The sequence below is a fragment of the Callithrix jacchus genome, chromosome 2 (assembly GCF_049354715.1).
Source record: "Callithrix jacchus isolate 240 chromosome 2, calJac240_pri, whole genome shotgun sequence".
In the NCBI taxonomy this organism is placed as follows: domain Eukaryota; kingdom Metazoa; phylum Chordata; class Mammalia; order Primates; family Cebidae; genus Callithrix; species Callithrix jacchus.
In genome coordinates, this window is record NC_133503.1 from 100,629,505 (window position 1) to 100,652,857 (window position 23,353).

General features: G+C 35.1%; 1 protein-coding gene across 2 annotated transcripts in view; it reads left to right on the top strand.

Annotated features, from left to right (window-relative positions):
• Positions 1–23,353, top strand: part of PJA2 (praja ring finger ubiquitin ligase 2) — a 64,232-nt gene that overhangs the window by 2,596 nt on the left and 38,283 nt on the right. For both annotated transcript variants that reach the window (XM_035291115.3, XM_002744665.6), the window contains one exon: positions 22,545–22,662. In XM_035291115.3, the coding sequence (XP_035147006.1) occupies positions 22,632–22,662 (31 nt within the window). In that variant the 5' untranslated portion in view covers positions 22,545–22,631. The remainder of the gene's footprint in view (positions 1–22,544; positions 22,663–23,353) is intronic.

A 23,353-nucleotide genomic window follows, 5' to 3' on the forward strand; every position in this document is an offset into this window, starting at 1 on the left:
ATTGAAATTTTAGATGAATTTGGAGAGACCTGGACTTTATAGTATAAGTCTGTCTCCTCAGAATGTGGCCTCTCCATTTTATTCACATCTTCTTTTATATTCTTAGGGAAAGTTACAGTTTTTCTTCATATGTATAACATTCCTTCCCAGTATTCCTAGCTATTTTATGGTTTGATTGGTGTGGTGGAAGGAGACTTTCAGTGACATTTCTCTCTCTCTCTTTTTTCTAGTTATAGGAAAGCTTTTGAGTTTTCTGTTTATTGTGTATCAAATTATTTTATTGAGTTATCAGGAGATATTCATAGTTTTGTGGTTTTCTTTCTAATTTTTGTAACTTACATGTTTTTCTCATTGCTTTTGCAGTTATACATCCTATAAGAAACTGAGTACTGGCAGATAAAAACAAACAGCACTGTTAGCTAAAAACATGGTGTTCTTTCTGACTTTAAGGGGGAATGCTTCTAATGTTTTAGCATTAATTACGAAGTTTACTGAAGCTTTCTGGTAAAGCCTCCGATATTAAAATATTTCCTTCTACTCTTGGCTTTCCAAGATGATTATATTGTTGTTGTTGTTGTTGTTGTTGTTGTTGTTGTTGTTTTTGCCTTTTTAGAAAACCATAAATGAGTTTTCTTATGTATATTTTTTGACATCTTTTGAGTTAGGTATATGTGGGCATCACCAGTATTCCCTGGTTTATATTTTCCTGTGAGAGCACCCTCTTCGAAAATCAGCCTTATTGAGGATAACTTAGATGCAATAAAATGTACTTATTTAAAATGCATAGTGTATTTTGTTTTGACAAATGTGTTCTCTGTGACTACCACCACGGTCAAGAGTGGGATGTTTTTTAAAAAAAAGTGGAATATTTTCATACTACAGTTAAGATATAGAATATTTTCATCTTCCGCAAAGTTGCATTTTACAGTCAATCACAATTTCACCCTCAGTACTATGAAAGCACTCATCCTCTTTTTGTTGCTATAAATTGGTATCATTTTCTCTAGAATTTCATATAAGTGGAATTATGTAATATATACTCTGTATCTGGCTTTTTCTCTTGGCATGTTTTACAGGATTATGCGTGTTTTTCTGTACTTAACTGGTTCATCTATTTTTATTGCTGAATAGTAGTCCATGGTATTGATTTACTGGTTTTTTGAACAGTCCACCTGTTTACAGATACTTGGATTGTTTCCAGTTTGGGGCTGTTATCAATAACCTTCATTTATTGAACATTCATTTCTTCAGTGAACATTCATTTATTCTGAATTTTTGTGAACATTTTTTTTCTCCTGGTAAATACCTAAAAATGGAACTTGTTGGGTTGTATGATAAGTGGATGTTTAACCTTTTAAGAAACTGCCATATCCAGCAGCAGTTTAGGACAGTTCCAGTTACTCCATGTCATTTTCAGCATTTGGTTATTTCAGTCTTTTAAATTTTAGCTGCTTTAGTGGGTATATAGCAGTATCATACTGGGATTTTAATTTGCGTTTACCAGATGACTGATAATACTGAGAATTTGCTTGAGTGTATGTCTTCCTTTGTGAAGTGTCTGTTCACATCTTTTGCTCGTTAAAAAAAAAATGGGTAGTTTGTCTTACTGAGTTGTATGCATTTTTTAATACATTATACAACTCATTTGACACACAGAGACACATAAACACACACACACTGAAATCTCAAGCCTTTTTTTTTTTTTTCATTTTCCTAGCTTTAAAAGAAGAGCTTTTCATTTTGATAAATTCAGCTAATCAACTTTTTCTTATGATTGGTGCTTCTGTGTTCTAAGAACTGTTTGCCTAATGCAAAGTTGTGCAGATTTATTCTAATAATTTTCTATAAGTTTTCTAGTTTTGGCTTTTATGTCAAGGTACATTATCCATTTTGGGTTAGTTTTCGGATACTGTGTATAATAAGGGTCAAGGCTCATTTTCTTCTCAAATGTATATGTAGTTCTAGCACCATTTGTTGGGACTGCTTTCTTTTCCCCATGAATTAACTTTGTCAAAAATCAGTTGACCATATATGTGAATCTGTTTCTGTACTATTCTCTTCTCTTTGTGTCTATAATTTTGCTAATACTAAGTTGAAGTTGTCATGTGGTTTTTTTTTTTTTAACTTTATAATAAGTGTTGAAATTAGGCAATATGACTCACTGAACTTTATTCGTTTTCAAAATTGCCTTGGCTATTCTAGCTTTACGTAAAACTTTTAGAGGCAGCTTGTTCGTTTCTACAAAAAGTCCTGAAGGGCTTTTAATTTAGCTTGTGTTGAATGCATAGATCAATTTAGGAAGAATTGACATCTTGAGTCTTCCAATTCATGAACACAGGTTGCCTCCATTTATTTAGGTCTTCTTTCATATCCTTTGTCAGCATTTTTAGTTGCAGCATAAAGATGTTGCTCATTTTGTTAGATTTATATCTAATATTTAATAATTGATACTATTATAAAAGATAATTTTCTTAAATTTTAGTTTCCAGTTGTTTACTACTATATATAAAAATACAGTTTATTTTTGCATATTTGATTCTTGAAACCTTGCTAAATTTATTTATTCTAGTAAATTTTTGTAGATTCTTTGGAATTGTCCTATGCAGACAATCGTATTATTTGCAAATATAGATCAGTTTTATTCTTTCTTAATTTGTATGTAACTCCCTCCATCTTTTTTCTTATTAGACTAGCTAAGACCTCCAGTATGATGTTGAGTAGCAGTGGTGAAGGCAGATATCCTTCTTTTGTTCCTGATCTTAAGAAGAAAGGATTCAGTCTTTAATTATTGAGTGTTACAGAGTGGTGCTATGGATTGAATGCTTATGTCCCTTCCAAAATTCATAGTATTGAAACATAATCCCCATCTTGAGGCTATTTGGAGGTGGGGTTTCAGAGACATGATTAGATTGTGAGGCCTCTGCCTACATTAATGGATTCGTGTGCTTATAAAAGAGATCCTAGAGAGCTCCCATCCCCTGACACCATATGAGAACACTGTGAAAAAATTGCAGTCCATGAACCAGGAAGTGACCCTCAGCAAACACTGAATCTACCAGTACCTTGATTTTGGACTTGCTGGCCTCCAGAACTGTGAGGAATAAATTTCTGTTGTTTATAAGCCACTTCAGTCTATGGGAAGCTTGTTACAGCAGTACTGAGGAAATAAGACAAGTGGCCTTTTATCACATTGAGGATGTTCCCATTCTAAGATTGCTGGGAGGTTTTTTTTTTTTTTGGTTCTTTTGTTCTTTTTTATTTTTTATTTTTGAGATGGAGTCTTGCTCTGTCGCACAGGCTGGAGTGCAATGGCATGATCTCATCTTGCTGCAACCTCCGCCCCCCAGATTCAAGCGATTCTTCTGCCTCAGCCTCCTGAGTAGCTGGGATTACAGGTGCACACCACCATGCCCGGCTAAAAGGTTGTTTTTCTGTTTTGTTTTTATCATGAGTGGATGTTGAGTTTAGTCAGGTGTTTTTACTGTATTTATTGAAATGATCATATGGTTGGTTGCTCTGTTAATGTGATGAATTACATTAACTTATTTTTTAATGTTGAATCATCTTCCATTCTCTGGTTTAACATCATTTGTGATGGTGTATTGTCTACTATCATTTTTATAGATTGGTGAAATATTTTGTTTTGCATCTTATGTTCATGAAAGATACTTTTTCATGTAATTATACTGCTGGTTTCATAGAGTTGGGAAGTGTTTCTTCTTACATTTTTGAAAAAAATTTTATTAGGATTTGTATTATTTGTCTTATAAATTTTTTAGAGTTTGCAAGTGAACTCTTCTGGTCCTAGAGTTTTCTTTGTTGGAAGGTTTCAAAGGATAAGTCTAATTGCTTTAGTAGATACAGGATTATTAGGGTTATGTATTTCTTCTTGAAAGCTTTTAGTCTTTGACTATATGAGTCATTTTCACTCACTCTATGAGCTGTATTAGTTGTTTTTGTCTTTCAGGGCATTTGTCTTTATTTTTATTCAGTGTCATAAAGTTGTTTCTTAATTATTCTTTTCATGCCTAAATCATCTGTAGTGATGTCTTTCCTTTCATTCTTCTTATTAGCAATATGACCTCTCTCATTTTTGTTTGTTTGGTTCCAGGTTTTTTTATTAATCTTTTCAGAGTCAACTTTTTATTTGATTGCTTTTTAAAATTTTTATTTTTATCGATTTCTGCTCCTTACTATTTCTTTCAGTATGCTTTGGGTTTAAATTCCTCTGTGTTAATTTGTTAAGGTGTATGCTTAGGTCATTGACTTGAGACCTTTTTTCTTTTCCTTCCAAGCGCTGCCTGAGGTGCTCACAGGATTTGATGCACTGATTTTTTTTTTTAAAGTTCTTATGTGACTTCCACTTTGACCCGTAAAGATTGCTGCTTAATTTCCAAATATTTGATGATTTTGTATGTCTATTTCTTTTTATAATTTATTTTAAATTCTTTGATGTTTGTTTTATGACCAGAATATGGTTAATCTCAGTAAATGTTTCATGTACACTTCAAAATAATGTGTATTCTGCTGTTTAGGGATGGGGTATTCTATAAATGCCAGTTAGGTCAAGTTGTTTTGAAGTGCTTGTTAGGCCTTCTATTTCCTTACTGAATTTTTGTTTACTTGTTTCGTTCATAATTGAGAGAACAGTTGAAGTTTCCAAGTAAAATGGTGAGTTTTTCCATTTCTCCTTCTCTTTTTCACAGTATGTATATTGAACCTCCTGTTAGGTGCATGTAAATTTAGGATTGTTAAACCTTTTCGGTGAACTAACTCCTTTATCATTATGTAATGCCTTCTTTATCTCTGTTAGTATTCCTCATTCCAAAGTCTACTTTATCTAATATTAATATAGCCTCTCCAGCTTTCTTTTAGTGTTTGTATGATATATTATTTTCCATCCTTTTAATCTGTCTTTTATTTAAAGTCGGTTTGTTCTGGCCAATCTTTTTAAATTCATCTTGAAAAATCTGTTTTCAAATTGAAGTGTTGAGACTATTTACATTTAATATAATTATTGATGTAGTTGGATTTAAATCTAGGACCTTAATTGTTTTCTACTTATGTGCTCGCTGATCCCTGTTTTTGAGTCTATTTTATCTTCACCATTGGGTAATTACTGACACTTATTTTGTCTCTCTTTTAAAAAGTTATTGGCTTCTCTCTGATTTGTATTAGACATCTTTAATAATAGACCGTATTGGACAAATATTATACCACATTTATTTTATTTTATTTTATTTTTTATAAAGACGGGGTTTCACCATGTTGGTCAGGCTGGTCTGAAACTCTTGACCACAGGTGATCCACCCGCCTTGCGGATCACACCTCCAGGTGTGAGCCACCACACCCGGCTGTACCATATTTTGTATAGTCTCAGAGCTGTACAACAGAATATTTACAATTTCTCCTTATTTCTTGTGTTCTTACTGTCTTACCTTTTACAAATGCCATGAATACATATACCTTATAATGTTTGCTTTATTCCTGTGCTGTCTAGTATGATAGTCATTAGCCAGTATAGCTATTTAAATTTGAATTTATAGTAGTTAGTATAAGTTAAATTAAAAGTAATTTTCTTTATTATAGTAGCCTCTTTTCCAGTGCTTATTCCTTCTGCATGAAGAACTTCCTTTCACATTTCTTGCACTTCCAAGTCTACTGGTAACAAAGTTCTGAAGATTGTCTCACAAATAACTTTGTTTCACTTTTTCTTTTGGAAGATTTTGCTGGATATAAATTCATTGTTCACAGTGTTTTTCTAATATTAAGGATACTATTCATTATCTTTTGACATGGACAGTTTCAAAAAGGAAGTTGGCTGTGATTCTTTAGTTCCTCTTTTCTACTGTCAGCATCAAATATGTTTTATCAGTGGTTTTTAAATTTTATTTTATTTATTTGTTTTCTTAGACAAGGTCTCGCTCTGTTGCCCAAGCTGGAGTGCAGCGGTGCAAGCTTGTCTTACTGTAGCCTGGAGCTTCTAGACTCAAGCAGTTCTCCCACCTTAGTCTCCAGAAATGCTTTGATTACAGGCCTGAGCCACTGTGCCTAGGCTGTCATTGGTCGTGGTGGTGGTGGTGGTTTTTGAGACAGTCTGTTGCCCAGGCTGGAGTGCAGTGGTGCCATCTCAGCTCACTGCAAGCCTCACCTCCTGGGTTCAAGTGATTCTCATGCCTCAGCCTCCTGAGTAGCTCAGATCATAGGCTCCTGCCACCACGCCTGGCTAATTTTTGTGTTTTTAGTAGAGACAGGGTTTCACCATATTGGCCAGGCTAGTGTCAAACTCCTGTCCTCAAGTAGTCTGCCCGCCCTGACTTTCCAGAGTACTAGGATTACAGGTATGTATCATTCATTTTTTATGGCAGGTTAAGGATGTTACATCTTGGGATATTTGTACATTTTTGTGTGTTTTATATTTACACTGCTTTTGTTGGAGGGGGAGTCACTGAGCTTCTTGGATTTATGATCTTTTAAATAATGTTTGGAAAATTTACAGTATCTTTCTCTTGTAATGTTTCTGCCTCCCCCGCCCCGACATTTGCTCTCTTTTTGTGGGATTCCAGTTAAACACATGGTGGTTCATTTAATGCAGTCCCACAACTCTTCAAGGCTCCTGGTTTTTGTTGCTGCTGTTGTTTTTTAACTTGCTTCTTTTCACTTAAATTATTTTTTATCTAGGCTTGGGTCATTTCTTTTGACTTACATCTTTTTTTTTTTTTTTTTTTTTTGAATCTGAGTCCTAGTTCATCACCCAGGCTGGAGTGCAGTGGTGTGATCTTGGCTCACTGCAACCTCCACTTCCTGAGTTCAAGTGATTGTCATGCCTCAGCCTCCTGAGTAGTTGGAATTATGGGCACGTGACACCATGTCTCACTATTTGTTTGTATTTTTAGTAGAGATGGGTTTCATTATGTTGGTCAGGCTGCTCTTCAACTCCTGACCTAAAGTGATCTGCCCACCTTGGCCTCCCAAAATGCTGGGATCACAGGCATGAGCCACTGAGCCTGGCCTAACATACCTTGAGCTCGCTAAAATTTTCCACCCCTAGTTTTTCACTGAGCCCATAGAGTGCATTCTTCATTTCTGTTACTGTGTTTTTTATTTTATGAATTTCCATTTTCATCGCTCCTGAAATTTCTTGTGTATTCATGTATGTTTCTGCCTTTGTGCTAGAGCCTTTAACAGGGTAATCATAGTTATTTTAATTTTCTTTTCTGATAGTTCTGTTAATTGCTTGATCCAGTTCTGTCATTGCTGTCTGTTGATAAAGAGGGTTTTTCCCCCTTAGCTTTGTTGTCTTGTAATTTTTTATTGAATGGCAGACTTTGTATGCAGAAAAGTAGAGATTGTGGCAAATACTTCTTAGGTCTGGATATGAGTCTGCTTCTTTATCTGCTAGGCTTTTAGTGTGATGTGGGGTTGATTCCATCTAATTTGTGACTGAGCGGGGTTTGGATTTTGTTTCTGTGGTTACATTGTGCTTAGCGTTACCTTATGCTTAGTGTGGCAGCTGAAGTGCCTGATCTTTCTTAGTGTTCCTAATTCACTGTCAACTTTCAGCTTTCTCTATGTGCCCATACTTCAGTGGTGAAGTTTCTCCACATGCTGTCATTATCCCCAGCAGTAGACTGTTGTTTCTTGATGCTGACTGCCTTGGGGATGGAGGCAGAGTTTTATTTGTCTTCTTCATCTGTGCTCAGTGTTACACCAGCCCTGTGTCTCTTGTTTTTGGATAAGAGCCAGTGATGCTGTACCTTCTCTCCATGGTAGCCAAACTCTGCTTCATACTTTTTTTTTTTTTTTTGAGACCGAGTTTGACTCTTGTCATCCAGACTGCAGTTCAGTGGTGTGATCTCAGCTCTCTGCAACCTTCACCTGACAGGTTCAAGTCGTTCTCCTGTCTCAGCCTCCCAAGTAGCTGGGATTACAGCCATGTGCCACCACACCCAGCTAGTTTTGTATTTGTAGTAGAGATGGGGTTTCACCACATTGGCCAGCCTGGTCTCAAACTCCTGACCTCAGGTGATCCTCCTGCCTTGGCCTCCCAAAGTGCTGGGAATTACAGGCATGAGCCCCATGCCTGACCCCATTTCTTTGGTAGGTTTTGTACAGGAGAGATTTTGTGCCCCTTCCCCAGTGGTAGCAAATATTTAATATACTGCCGTAGGAACCTGTACTGCAAACTGTTTCCTAACTGTGCTCTAGGATCGAAGATCTTTTTCCTTTATTCACACCCTAGCCAGAATGGAGGACAAAGATTGCTGCCCTTCCCCTGTGGTTTAAAGTTGTTGGCCATTTGCCTTGTTATGTCTGTAATCCCAGCATTTTGAGAGGCTGAGGGGGGGATCACTTAAGGTCAGGAGTTCAAGACCAGCCTGGCCAACATTGTAAAACCCTCTCTCTACTGAAAAAAAATATATATATAAAAAACAGCCAGGCCTGGTGGCAGCTACTTGGGAGGATGAGGCAGGAGAATTGCTTGAACCTGAGAGGCTAAGGTTGCAGTGAGCCAAGATCACACTGCCTGGGTGAGAAAATGAGACTGTCTCAAAATAAATAAATAAAGTTTTTGTTTTTGTTTTCTATTGGGGAGAAGTTTTGAGGAAGGGTTTCATTCCTTTCCTGGTTGGCAGCCACTCCCTTTCACAACTGAAATGGGAATTTGGGAGGATGAGGCAGGAGAATTGCTTGAACCTGAGAGGCTAAGGTTGCAGTGAGCCAAGATCACACTGCCTGGGTGAGAAAATGAGACTGTCTCAAAATAAATAAATAAAGTTTTTGTTTTTGTTTTCTATTGGGGAGAAGTTTTGAGGAAGGGTTTCATTCCTTTCCTGGTTGGCAGCCACTCCCTTTCACAACTGAAATGGGAATGACACTCCAGCTTTCTGTACCCTGGGCAGAAGTGGAACTCCTACAAATGGTATATTTCTAAAATTACTTTTTATAGCTGCTTACTGTAGTGACTTTTGTATTTTGATGTTACAGCTCTCTGTCTTAATCTTTTCCTGCTGCTATAACAAAATACCTTAAGCCTGGGTAATTTATAAGGAAAATAGATTTATTTATTTCTCACAATTCTAGAGCCTGGATGTTCAAAATCAAGGTACCAGTGGGTTTAGTGTTTGATGAGGGCTGCTCTCTGCTTCCAAGATGGCACCTGTTGCTTGTCTTCACACAGCAGAAGATGAAAGAGCAAAAAGGCCTAAGTATTTCCCTCCAGCCTTTTTAGAAGGTACTAATCCATTTATAAGGGCAGAGCCTTATCACTTTTGAAAGACCCCACCTCTTAATACTATCACAATGTGGATTGAGAATTTTAATTAATATTTTAATTTTCATCTCCATTGTGTAATGGTAACTTGTTTTAATTTGTGATTTCAGCCAGTTTATGAAATTGATAACTTTTCATATGTTTCTTAGCCGTTTGGGTATCGTTTTCTGGAGTGTGTCTCATCAGGTTATCACATTTCTTTTGGATTATATTCTTTTTTATATTTAGGAGTATGTTATATATTTTGTATGTGAGCACTTTGTTACTTACTTGAAATGTAAATTTCTTTTCTCATTTGTGGCTTTCCTTTTCAGTCTCTGAATATCTCTTTATAAATAGAAATTTTAAATTCCATTGTGCAGTTCATTGGCCCTTTATTTCCTTAGGAAATTTTCCTTTTTGTTCCTTGCTTTAAAAAATATTTTTTTACCCCAGCATTATAAAGATTTCTCCTTATCTTTTAATGGATTTATTGTTTTACCTTTTACATTTAGGTCTACAATCCTTTTGGAATTGAGTTTTGCATTTTATGGGAAACAGACTAAATTTTGTGTCTGCATCAGTATTGAATTAAGTCTAGTGTGTTCAGTGAAAAAATGTATCTTTCCCTAGAGCTCTGTAATGTAACATTGTTATAAGTCTGTTGTATGTAATATGTATCCATTTTAAGACTCTGTTCCTGTGTTGGTCCAAATGATACTAGCTACATGTGGCTGTTTAAGATTAAAATTAATAGAGGTTTGAACACTGCAGAGTTTCATCATCACAGAAAGTTCTGTTGTTTCACACTCTTTGGTTTTCTCATTTTCTTTTTTCTTTCTTTTTTTTTTTTTTTTTTGATATAGTGTCTCGCTCTTTCACCCAGGCTAGAGTGCACTGGCACAATCTCAGCTCACTACAACTTCTACCTCCTGGGTTCAAGTGATTCTTCTGCCTCAGCCTCCTGAGTAGCTGGCATGCACCACTATGTGTGGCGAATTTTTGTATTTTTAGTAGAGACAGGGTTTTACCATGTTGGCCAGGCTGGTCTCAGACTCCTGGCCTCAAGTGATCTGCCCTCCTTGGCCCTCCAAACTGCTGCAATTTCAGGCATGAGCCACCACACCTAGTCTCTTTGACACTTTTCCATCCTATTCCATTGGTATATTTGTCTGCTTATTCCCTAACAAGCGTCTTATGATCATAGGTTTTTAAGGTTTGTCTTCTGAAAGAGTTACTCTTTGTACCTTGTTCTTTTAATGACTACTTTGTTTATTCTTGGCCGTTTTAGGCCTACTTACATTTTAGAATCATCTTGTCTATTTCCCACCAAAATATGCCTGCTGGGATTTTATTAGGATTACATTTAACCCATAGATTATTTAAGGAGAATTGAAATTTATAAAATTGAATCTTTCAAGCCAATGAGTGTGTTATTTTCTTCCATTACTTATGTCTTCTAAAATTTCTGTGAGTAATATTCTGCATCTTTCATTAGGTTTATTTCTAGGGATTTGATGTTTGTGATTCCTATTGTAAACAATGTCCTTTTTAAAAAAGGTAATATTAGTAATAAATTTAGTTTTCTAGCTATGTGTTAAAATGTGATAATACATTTTTATATTGACTTTGTCATCTAAAGCCTATCACTATAGAACTTTACTTGTAAGTAGTTCCAGTTTTTTCATATGTATTCATGTTGTCTGTGAATAATGATATTTTTCCTTCCTTTCCAATTCTTAAACTTTGTTTTTCCTCTTTATTTCACTGACAAACACACTCACTTGGTAGGTGTTTAGATACATGTATTCAGCCTAAATGACATGGACTTCTTAATAGAAACTGTGGAATCCAGAAAACAATAGGGGTACATCTTTATAATGCTTCAAAAAAGAAAAAAGAAGGCATCTAACGTAGAATACTATTCTCATTTGAATATCCTTCAAAAAGAAAGACAGTTTTAGACAGACAGAGCGGAGAGAGAGAGGTTGTTGCCGGCGTACTCATAAGAAACATTAAAGGATGTTATTTAGGCTGAAGGAACATCAGACAGATGGAAGCATGGAAATGGAATAAGTAGACATTTTCAGAAAGGGTTATTGAAGATTATTTGGTATTTGAAACAGTCTTGATAATGTTTGGTGGGGCTTATATGTAGGGTGAGCTATATGAAAATAACTACGGACATGAAGGAGTTAAACTGTTATATGAGTTTCTTGCATTTTTGGGGACCTGGTAAAAGAACTACAAGTGCTCAGCTGGTTCAGTTCATGATTTTTCAACTTTACAATGGGTTTAGTAGGGTTTTAAATGCATTTTCAACTTAATGATATTTTCATTTTACAGTGGATTTGTCAGGACATAATCCCATTATAAGTCAAGGAGCATCTGTAGTTTGAAGTAGACAGTAAAAGTGTAGGTCACATTTTGATATAAGGAGAAGCTGAAATGGACTTGCCCAAACATAAACCAAAACCAGGCTTCTATGATGTTAAGAAAATCAACTTGCAGTATAATTGCCTGCCAGAAGAAAACTTAAAATACTCATTAGAGAAAGGTAACTTATTTAGAGCTTCTGGGAAATATCCAGCATACATCAAGGATACATTGTGTAATTTCTAGGAAAACCACTAAGAGAGTGATATTTTAAAGAATATATCAAAAAAGCTAGTAGATAAAAATGGAATAATTAAAAATATATATCAATACCAAGGAAGTCAAGAAAGGGGGAATAAAGGACAGGTGAGATGATTGAAAATATTAGCAAGATGGTAGACTTAAACCAGACTACATTGGTAATTATGTTAAATGTGAATGGATTAAACTTTCCAACAAAAAGAGAAGGCTAATCAGATATTATATATAAGTGAATAAAACCTACCTATAATATTCTGTTTATAAGAAAAGTACTTTAAAGGTAAAGACACAGGTAAAATTAAAAGATATAATCAGTATTGTTGCAAATACCAAAAGAAAGCTGAAAGCTGATGTGGCTATATTAATACTAGACAAAATAGACTTAAGAGAAGAATCATTATGAGAGATAAGGAAAAAAAATAACATGATAAGTGGGCCAATTTATCAAGAAGGCATAATTCTAAATATGTGTTCACACAGTATCACAGCTTCCAAATATGTAAGACAGAAGCTAATATAACTAAAAGAAAGATAGATCTGTATTCCTAGCTGGAGATTTTAAATATATTCAAAGTAACTGGTAGAACAATATGGTTAAGAAAAAAAGTATTAGTAAAGGAATAGGAAATTTCAATGGCATGATTAATCAACTTGACTTAATTGATATTTATAGAACATTATATTCAATAGCCGAAGGCTTTACATTATTTTTAAGTGCATATGGGACATTTGCAAAAATACTCTGGGTCATAAAGTATCATTAATTTTCAAGGAATTTAAATTATACAGTGCGTATTTTCTGATCACTGTAGAATTATATTACAACCCAATAACAAAAATATAGACCCAATAACTCAAAATATTTGGAAATTAAGCAACACATTTCTGAGTAGCCTGTGGATGAAAAACAAAATCACTTTGGTAATGTGAAAGCATTTTAATCTGAAAAATAATAAAAATATTACATAGCAAAAGTTTTGGAATACAGCTGAAGCAATACCTAGAGGTAACCTTATAGCTTTAGATGCATAAAATTAGTAAGGAAGAAAGGTTCAAAATCAGTAGTCTAAGCTGTTATCTCAAGGGAGCAATGAATTAAAACCCAAGGAAGTAGAAAGAAGGAAATAGTATAAAAGCAGTTTCAATGAAACAGGAAAGTTTTATAGTAAATTAGTTAAGAGAACTTTTTAAAAATGAAAACCTGTAATGACTTGATTAAGAAAAATGAGAGAAAACACAAATTACTAATATCAGGGATAAAAAAAGAGACATCACTGCAGATCCTCTCTATATTAAATTGTTCATAAAAGGGAATTGTGTACAGCTTAATATTAATACATTTGACAACTTGAATGAAAGATCATAATCCCTGAAAAAAAAATTTACTCAGCTGACATATAAAGAAATAGAAAATCTGAGTTGTTCTGTGTCTATTATGTTAGTTGAATTTATCAGAAACCGTTCCACAGAGAAAATCCTAGACCTGATGGCTTCACTGACAAACCACCTCACATTTAAGTAAGATATAATCCTGGATTTACCCAGGCCCATCGAGAGAACAAGAAGAAGATAGAAATATTTCTTTGCATATTTTATGACTTTAATATAATCTTAATAGTAAAACTTGACAAGAGATGACAAAAAGAGACAATTTTAAGACAGTATTTCTCATGAACATAGATAAAAGAATAATCCAGTGAGATATAAAAAGGTTAATGTATTATGACCAGTATGGATTTGTTTGGGGAATATGAAGTTAAGTTGGTTTAATGTTTTAAAATTAATCATTTGGCCAGGTGCAATGGCTCATGCTTATAATCCCAGCACTTTGGAAGGTCAAGGCAGAAGGATCATTTGAGCCCAGGAGTTCAAGACCAGTCTGGATAACATGGTGGGACCCTGTCTCTACAAAAAATTTTAAAAATTAGCTGGCTGTGGTTCCTGCTGGTGATCCCAGCTATTCAGTAGGCTAAGGTGGGAGGATCTCTTTAAGCGGAGGTTGAAGCTGCGGTGAGCCTTGATCTGGCCACTGCACTCTACCCTGTGTAAGACTGTGTCTCAAAAATAAAAAATAAAATTAATCAATGTAATTTATCACTTTTACTGAATAATGTAGTAAATTCATAGGTCCATACAGAAAAAAATTTGTAAATTTTGTACAGTTTACAAAATAAAATCATTTGACATAATTCAGCCTGTGTTTATCTTTAGAAACCCTCTGGGATGTAAAAAAAAGTTCCTCTTCAGAGTTTCCTTTCTCGTTTAAAAAAAAATTCCTAAGTGTTAAAAATAATAGTTTAAACACTTTCTTTAAAAGCCTTTTTGCCAGAAGCACTATACTATGTAGCTGTTAGACATGCTTACAGGCACATAGTACATTCTATGTCCTTGTACTTTAACCGACGTATATGTGCTGAATGTGCTCACAGGCATGTCCCAGCTCACAGCCTATGCCCCTTCCTTATTTGGACTTCCCCCTTTTGCTCTCCATGCTTTTACCTGTTTAAAAAAGTTTCAAGTTATTAGCCAATTGAGTTTTAGTTTAGATTGTGAAGTCTGGCTCCAACCAACAAAGGATCAGACACAGCAGTAAGGACAACCCCAAATGTATAAAAAATAAATATGTCTGCTTTCCTTTGTGTTCTATTCTTGTGGCAAGATTGCTGTGGGAGTACCCTTTCTGCAGGAAGGAAAAAGAATTGCTTTGCTGAGAAAACCTTTGTCCCAGTACTAGTTTTTCTTTGCAGCACCGAGCAGCTGTTTCCAACAAACCCTCATCAATTTATGATGAGGTATTCCATTCTCAATTTGCCAAGGTGTATCAAAAAAACCCTATAGCTAACATATTCAGTGAAAAAACACTGATTCATGTGTAATGTATCTCTCCCTCTATTCAACATTGCATTGGACCTTCCCTTCCCTTCCTTCCTTCCTTCCTCCCTCCCTCCCTCCCTCCCTCCCTCCCTCCCTCCCTCCCTCCCTCCTTCCTTCCCTCCCTCCCTCCCTCCTTCCTTCCTTCCTTCCTTCCTTCTTTACTTACATCCATCCATCTCAGCTCACTGCAACCTCCGCCAGGTTCAAGCTATTCTCCTGCCTCAGCCTTTTTAGTAGCTGGGATTACAGGCATGCACCACCATGTCTGGCTAATTTTGCATTTTTAGTAGAGTAATTTTTGTATCTTTAGTAGAAATGGGATTTCTCCATATTGGTCAGGCTGGTCTCCAACTCCCAGCCTCAGGTGATCAGCCTGCCTTGGCCTCCCAAAGTGCTGGGATTACAGGCATAAGCCACTGCACCCAGCCACATTGGACTTGTAACCAGTATGCTCAGCCAAAAAAATAATATAAAATTTAGAAAAAGTAAACCCCAAATACATTTGCCATCAAACTATTAAAATAAGTGAAGTTAGCAAGGGGATTGGATTCCAGGCCAATAAAATATATGTACTAGCAACCAAAAAGTATAAAAGTTTTTAAGATATATGTAGAATAGTATTGAAATATGTGAGATGGCTAATAATAAAGTCAGTAAACTTGAACCAGACTTTTGTACTGAAAATTATAGAAAAGTGCTGAGAGGCATTTTTAAATCCTTAAATGGGGAAATTACTCCATGTTTATATAGGAAATTCAATATTATTATTTACAGCAAAACATAGGAACAACTTCACCTCATTCCTTATTTATTGTTTATCTACTAATTAGAAAATAATATCTATTGGACGATTTTGCATTTATTTGTATGTGTAGGCAGTCGAGCTTGTAGATAGAAGATAGAAATCTGAAGATAGATTTAAAATATGTAAGTGTGGGAAATAATTTAAATATAAGCTTTGATTGTTATTCAAAATAGATACCTTATTTACACTTTGGATATTTATTTTGCCTTCGCAGTTAATAGAAAAATGAGATGTTAGTAAGCTAAGTTAAAATGTAGTTGATTCCAACATATATATAAAATAGCTTTCTAATAATATTTGTCATAGTTTGTCATAAATGCATTTTGTCAAAGTTTGTAGTTTTGAATTTATATCTCAGTTGTAGTAATAGGTGTAAATTACCAAACTTCTGTATGTCTAAGGAATTCATTTACTATAAGGAAATGCAGGGTAGGTAATTATAGAAGACTGATTTAAGAGGAATTTTAAGAAATGTTTTTAGGGCATTTTGGAGGCATATATATAAAGATAAATATGAGATAATATAAAATACATACTCCAATGGACTTAGAAGAGTAATCAAGGCTTCTCCTTTAAGTAAGAATCAAATTGTGTTTGTTTCTCAACTAACCTTTGTTTTTCTAGAAAAGATACTTTGAAAGTGAGTTATTTCTGGCTCCCAGCAGATGGGTCATAAGGGTGTAGATTCACACTATCAGTTGAAGGAAATTCATTATTACAGAAAAATACAGGAACAACTTCACCTCATTCCTTATTTATTGTATATCTACTAGTTAGTAAATAAGATCTACTAGACGATTTTGCAGTTGTGTGTACATGTAGGTAGTCATCTGCTTGTGGATAGAAGATAGATTAAAAAGAATATGCAAGTGTGAGAAATAATTGAAATACAAGTTTTGATTGTTATTCAAAATAGATACTTTATTTACTCTTTGGACATTTATTTTGCCTTTACCTCATTCCTTATTTTCCTGCAGTAGACATAGCAACTCAGACGTTTATCATCTCACAGTCCCAGTGGGTTAGAAATTCAGGAGCCCAGCCTGGTTGCTGATATTGCTTGAAATCTCTCATGAGGTTGCAGTCAAAATGTATGCTGGGACTGTAGTCATCTGAAGGCTTGACTAGGGCTGAGATACCTGCTTTCCAGGTGGCTCATCCATGTGGCTGTTGCTGGAAGACATTAGTTTCTTGTGGATTTTGTCAAAACAGTCAATATTTCACCATGTGGGCTTTCCATGGGTCTACTTGAATGATCTCATGATGTGGCAGCTGGTTTCTTCCAGCAAGAGTGAGCAGAGAGATTACGGAGGAAGCCACAATTTCTTTTATTACCCTATTTTTGTACATCACACACAATCACATCCATCATACTGTTTTCATTAGAAACAAGTCATAAGAGAGGTTTCTAATACTGAGAACAGTTTATTAACTTGCTTAAATATTGAAGTTGAAGTTTGAATACATGTGTGCCAAAAACTTAGCTCTCCTTTTTCATTATATGACCACATTTCCATCACAGAAAGGAGCACAGAATTATCTCATTCCTTCGTTCATTTGTTCAGCAGCTGTTTTACTATACTGTCAGACAATGTACTAGACAAAGTGTATTTAAATAAAAATTTAAAAAGGCCTTTGTCTTTAAACTCACTAGTTTACTGTGAGAAGTGTATATCCCATGTCCATGTTCTTCCTTGTATTCTTTTAAAGATTATTCCTATTGTCTGTCCAGAGCTCCTGGCATAATATCCTAGTTAAAATGATAAAGTGATGACTTCTAGGTTAATAAGTGAGAGACCTAGAATTAATACATCCCTGATTCACTCCGTTACTTCTTAGCAGCAAATTTATGTGTGGTTTTTTTTTTTTTTTTTTTTTTTAGTATTTGTAAGAAGTATTTAAAAAACCCAAATTGTTTGAAGTAACTGTCACAAGTAGAGAGGAATTAAAATGTAGTTGATTCCAACTTCATTTTGTTGGAATTGTAGTTGATTCCAACTACATTTGTTTGAACGTGTTGTTGTTAGGTGAATAGCACATGGAGCAAACAACTAATCAGCAAAGGAAATGTCTATTTAGAGAAAAACTGTGTTCCCAATTTACCACAGATACAAATTTAGACTGATTAATCATTTTAATCCTGTCCTCAGCTATGGTCTTTATTCCCTACTTGTATCTTCCTTATTTGCTTTTTTTCTTATTTTTTATACTTAGAGATAGAAATGAGATAACACTGTCATAGACAGAATATAGAGGTCTCAAATTAAATAGAAATAATTAGTATCTACAGAGAGATTCTAGTCTGTATTTATAAAATAAGAACCACTATTGTTAAATAATCACAGAATAAGAAAGTATAAGAAATTAAAAATATAATTACAGAGAATAATGAAAGGCTAAGTGAAAGAAGTAAAAGTGAGTTAAATTCCCAGTCTGTAGAGTGAAAATATGAAAGAAAAGTTTAGAGACAAATGATTAACCCATTTGGGCCAAATAAAGAGAATTTAGGAAGGAAAGAAAAGATATATTTGAGACATGTACAAGAGTCTCTAATCAAAATAGCCCTTCCAGTGCTGTGTAGGAAAAACTAAAAAAATGGCCTGCCCCAAACAAGCCTTTGTGAAATTATAGATTACCAGCTATTGAGACAAGATCATAAATACTCCAGACAGAAAAATTTGGTGTTTCTACAAAAGAAGGATAAATCAGTTGACAGGTAGGACACAGTGCCTTTCAGAGTTTAGAAAAAATGATTTTGTATTGAACTGTACTAAAGTATGAGGGAAAGATAGTATTTTCAGACATCCAAGGACTCAGGGTTTGTCTTTTACATATACTTACTGAAACTATTATTTGAGCATCTTCCAGTAAAGGGAAAAAAAAAAGATAAAGACATGAAATTCAAAGTAGGGGAGTTACCTAAACAGGTTGTACAATCAAAAGATTACCACAGAAATAGCTGAGTAATAGCCCTTGAAAACAGGTAAACTGAATTTAGATGAGGATGTTAGATGGTTTGGAAAAGCGTATCTTTAAGAAGGAAAGTGGAATCACATTAAAGAAAAGTTTAAGAAGTAGGGTGATTTCCATGATTTCTGTACTCTTTCCAATTCCTTTCCTCTCTTTAACAGCATTCCAGTCAAGTATTTGCACCAACCATGCTACCAAAGGTGCCGCCATTCGCCATTATCTTTGTGCTAAGTGGTCAGTGATAGGTCTTCATACTTTTTTTGACACAGTTAGTCAGTTCTACCTGAAATACTTTCTTCACTTGGCATTCATACTTCAGGATTTTTGTTTTTTCTTGCTAGCCTCTGTGCTATTTTTTCTGGTACAGGTTAAGCATCCCTAATTTGAAAATTTTAACATTTGAAAAATCCAATATCTGAATTTTTTTTTTTTTTTTTTTTTTTTGAGACAGAGTCTTACTGACCTCACATGATTGCTTGCCTTGGCCTTTCAAAGTGTTGGGATTACAGGTGTGAGCAACCACATCTGGCCCCAAAATCTGAAACATTTTTACTGTCAATATGACACCATAAGTGTAACATTCCACACATTAGTACTTAAGAGAACATTGTTTCATGTACCCAGTTATTAAAAGTATTGCATAAAATTACTTTCAGACACTGTGTGTTAGATGTGTAGGAAATAAGTGAATTTTGTGTTTAGACTTGGATCTCATCCCCAAGATAACTCATTATGTATATGCAGATATTCAAAGAGTTGAAAAAAACCCCAAATCTGAAACACTTCTGGTTCCAAGCATTTCGGAAAAGGGATACTTAATCTCTGCTTCTTTTTCCCTGGCCTCTTCATATTTGATTTTCTCAGAGCTTAACTTTATTCTCCATGTACACTTAGAGATCTCATCCAAGTTCATACCTGTTTTAGTATAATCTATATACTGACAAGTCCCAAATTATACTAACAGCTCATAATTCTTCAGTCAACTCAACTCCTGTTTAATGTTTCCACTTGAATGTCTAATAGATATCTCAAACTTAATTCATCTAAAACTGAACCGAAGATATTTTCTTCAAACCTGTCTCGTCAACAATTTTTCCTACATTAGTTGAAGTTAACTCTTCCCATCGCCCAGCCTATAAGTCCTGGAGTCAACCTCAATTCCTTACCTTCTTCCACATCCTATATTAGTAAATTCTGTTGATTCTATTTTTACATTATGTCCAGAACCTAGTCGTTTCTTACCACTTTTATTTTAATCCTAGTCTAAACCCTATGATCTCTTGCCAGTATTATTTTGATAGTTCTGTAGTAGTGCTCCCTGCCTTTGACCTCATTCCCTTTCATGATGTTCAACACAGTAGCTAGAGCGTTCTTATTAAAACAGAAGTCAAATAATGTCTCTTCTCTGCTCAGAACTTCAGTGGTTTTCTGTCTCAGAATGAAACCCACATTTCAGCCAGCCACTGTGGCTCACACGTGTAATCCCAGCACTTTGGGAGGCTGAGGTGGGCAGATTGCTTGAGTCCAGGAGTTCAAGACCAGCCTGGGCAATATGACCAAACGTGTGTCTATAAAAAAAAAAAAGAAAAAGAAAAAGAAAAACCCCACATTGCTCACATTTCTTGCATTAGTATGTAAAGACCTTTGATTTGTTCTGCTTTACTCCTCCCCTTTTCCTAATTAATTTTCTGACTTCATCTTACTTGCTTGCTAATTTCATCCCAGACTTCTTAGTATTTACTTGATCACTTCTGGAAGTTCTCACTTTAGAAAGTTCTCAATTTTGGATCATTTGTTTATTCCTAGAATGCTCTTTCCCTAGATTTACTCATTTTCTCCCCTCACTGCAGGTGTTTGCTCAAATGAAGCCTTCCCTAACCAAGCTATTTTAAATTTGTATTCCCAACAGTTTTTTTTTGTTTTTTTTTTTCTGCAGACAGGATCTCACTTGGTCACCCAGGCTGGAATGCAGTGGTGCTGTTGTGGCTCAATGCAACTTTAAATTCCTGGGCTCAAGGGATCTTCCCATCTTAGCCTCCCAAGTAGCTGGGACTATAGGCACATGCCACCTCACCAGCTAATTTTAACATTTTTTGTAGAGATGGGGTCTTGCTTTGTTGTCCAGGCTGGTCTCAAACTCCTGGGCTCGAGTGACCCTCATGACTTGGCCTCCGCCTCCCAAAGTGGTGGGATTACAGGGATAAGCCATTGCACCCAGCCCCCAAAACTCTTTACTCTGCTTTATTTTGCTCTGTAAGTACCTATTGTTTAACATATTAGATAAGTATTTATTTCTTATTTGCTTAGTGTTTATACCTCATATTATAATTTAACGAGGGCAGGAATATTTGTCCATTTTGTACATTATTGTGTCCCTAGCTCTGAAAATCGTACTTGGAACATGGTAGAATAAGGCTTTATTCCAAAGAAAAGACTGGGCAAGATACTCATTATATGAACGTAAATCCATGGTCATCTTTTAAGATTGCCATGTGCTGTACTGTGATCTGTAAAGATTCAGATTATTTCAGATTTTAAAAAATTGAAACAATGTTAATTAGCACCTGTCTTTTTGCCAGTATGTTAAGATTATTTTTTTTTTAGTATTCCTTTTCTCTTTAGCTGTTGCTAACAGTCTCTTTTGATTCAGATAGTTTAGAGGATCACAACTTGTGGCAAAATTTATATTTTACATAGGTGAATGTGTGTACTCTTACATATGTTAATATATATCTGTCCGTGATTAGACAGGTAACATATACAGTTAAACTCATTTGCAGAGCTATTGTCTAATAAATTTGCATTAATGACAGGCAATTAGCAATAGCTCAAGTATTTAAATAAATCAGGTGTTTAAATGAAAAACTTGCCAAACTGTCCAAAAAAAAAAAACCACCACAGGTTGCTTTTTAAATAGTAAATAAATTCATTAATTTCAAAACAGAAATTCTTTTTGTATTTGTTCCATGATAAATTGTAGCTTTTCCTGATTGAAAATAGGTTATTTGGGATTAATATCTAATAGTTGACTATTGCAAAGAATAGATACCATTATTTACCCACATTAATTATTAATTGTTATAAGTCATTATACATTTTTAAGAAATGTTTAAGTTTGTGTTCTTAGAGTTACCTTCTTTTTTTTTTTTTTGCCAATCAGTTTGAGCTAATGAGGTTGCTCAGGTAGTTTGAGCTAATGAGGTTGCTCAGGTTAGCCTTGAACTGATCACCTCGCCTTCGCGAGCGCCATGAGTTCGGCGGGAGCCACTTTGGACCCCAAGAGTTACCTTCTTTTAGCAATTCCAGGGCTAAAGGAACTTTAGTGCTTGACAGAGAAGCAATAATAGTATGGTGTAATAGTTTGTTTACATACCCAAGTCAGTACTTCTAATATTTTTGTTTGTTTACTTATAAATTAGGTATGTGTTGTTGTCATTGACAGTCTTAAGAATGATACATACTTAGGCAAGGTTTATCAAGAGCAGATGTAAATCTGTATTTCAGATAGCCATTTTGGTATTTCTAAGGGGTTTTGATTGGCTTGTCAAATCATGTTGTATTTTTCTTGTTTTTATTTATTTATTTTTTGAGATGGGATCTCACTCTGTCACCCAGGCCTGGAATGCAGAGGCCTGATCTCAGCCTACCGCAAGTTTGATGTCCTGGGCTCAAGCAATCCTCCCATCTCAGCCTCTCAAGGGACTACAGGTGTGCACCACCACACCTGGCTAATTTTTTTTCTTGTAGAGACAGGGTTTCGCCATGTTGACCAGGTTGGTCTCAAATTCCTGAGCTCAAAGTGATTTGCCTGCACTGGCCTGCCAAAGTGCTATAATCCAAGATTGATAACAAGCATGTGCCACCATGCCTGGCCACATCACTTTGTATTTTTCGAAGTTTTCTTATAAGGCTAATAAAGCTTCTCTAGGAGGAGCAGATGTATCAGTTTTGCTATTTTTGTGCTTTTTTTATTGATACATTGTTTAATTCATTGTTTCTTTGTAGGAATCTTCTGCGGCTTATCCATAGTTTGAATAAAAACTAAATCACATCTATAATTCTACTGAACTGGTCACACAGACACTGCCATATATGTCACTGTACACTGAAAAGGAGTCAGCAGGTAAGGAAAGTCAGTTCTTCTACATTGAGCACTTTGTGTTTTTCTCTTTGGGTACCTTCAGTGCCAATAAGTGACATGTGATTATCTGACATATGGTCTTACTAAAGGCTGGTTTTGAGCCATATATTGAATATTTGTAAAGCTTAGTTTCTAATATTTGATATGAAATAGGTAAAAATAGAAATTCTGATATTTTCTTCCACACCCCTTTAGCTTGGGAGGCTTTATGCTTTCCACTTTGGAGACTGTTCTTTTGTTAGAACTGTTAAGGGCATTGGTTCTGGAATCATACTATTGGATTATTAGGCAAGTTATCCAACACTTAATTTTAAATTTAATTTTTCAATTTTAAAAATAGAATATAGTATCTATCTCAAGGTTACTGATGGTGTTAAGTAAGTGTAACACTTGATATTGTGCATGTATTATAAATACATTTGTTTCCTTATGAAAGTGATTATATTTCTTATTTTGATGCAACTAAAAAATTATGTAACTGTTTCATTCATTCGTTTATTTATCTATTTATCTTTTTGAGACACAGTCTCTGTCACCCAAGCTGGAATGTACTAGTGCAACCGTGGCTCACTGCAACCTCCGCCCCCTGGGTTTGAGCAATTCTTGTGCCTCAGCCTCCTGAGTAGCTGGGATTACAGGCATGTGCCACCACACCTGGCTAATTTTTGTAGTT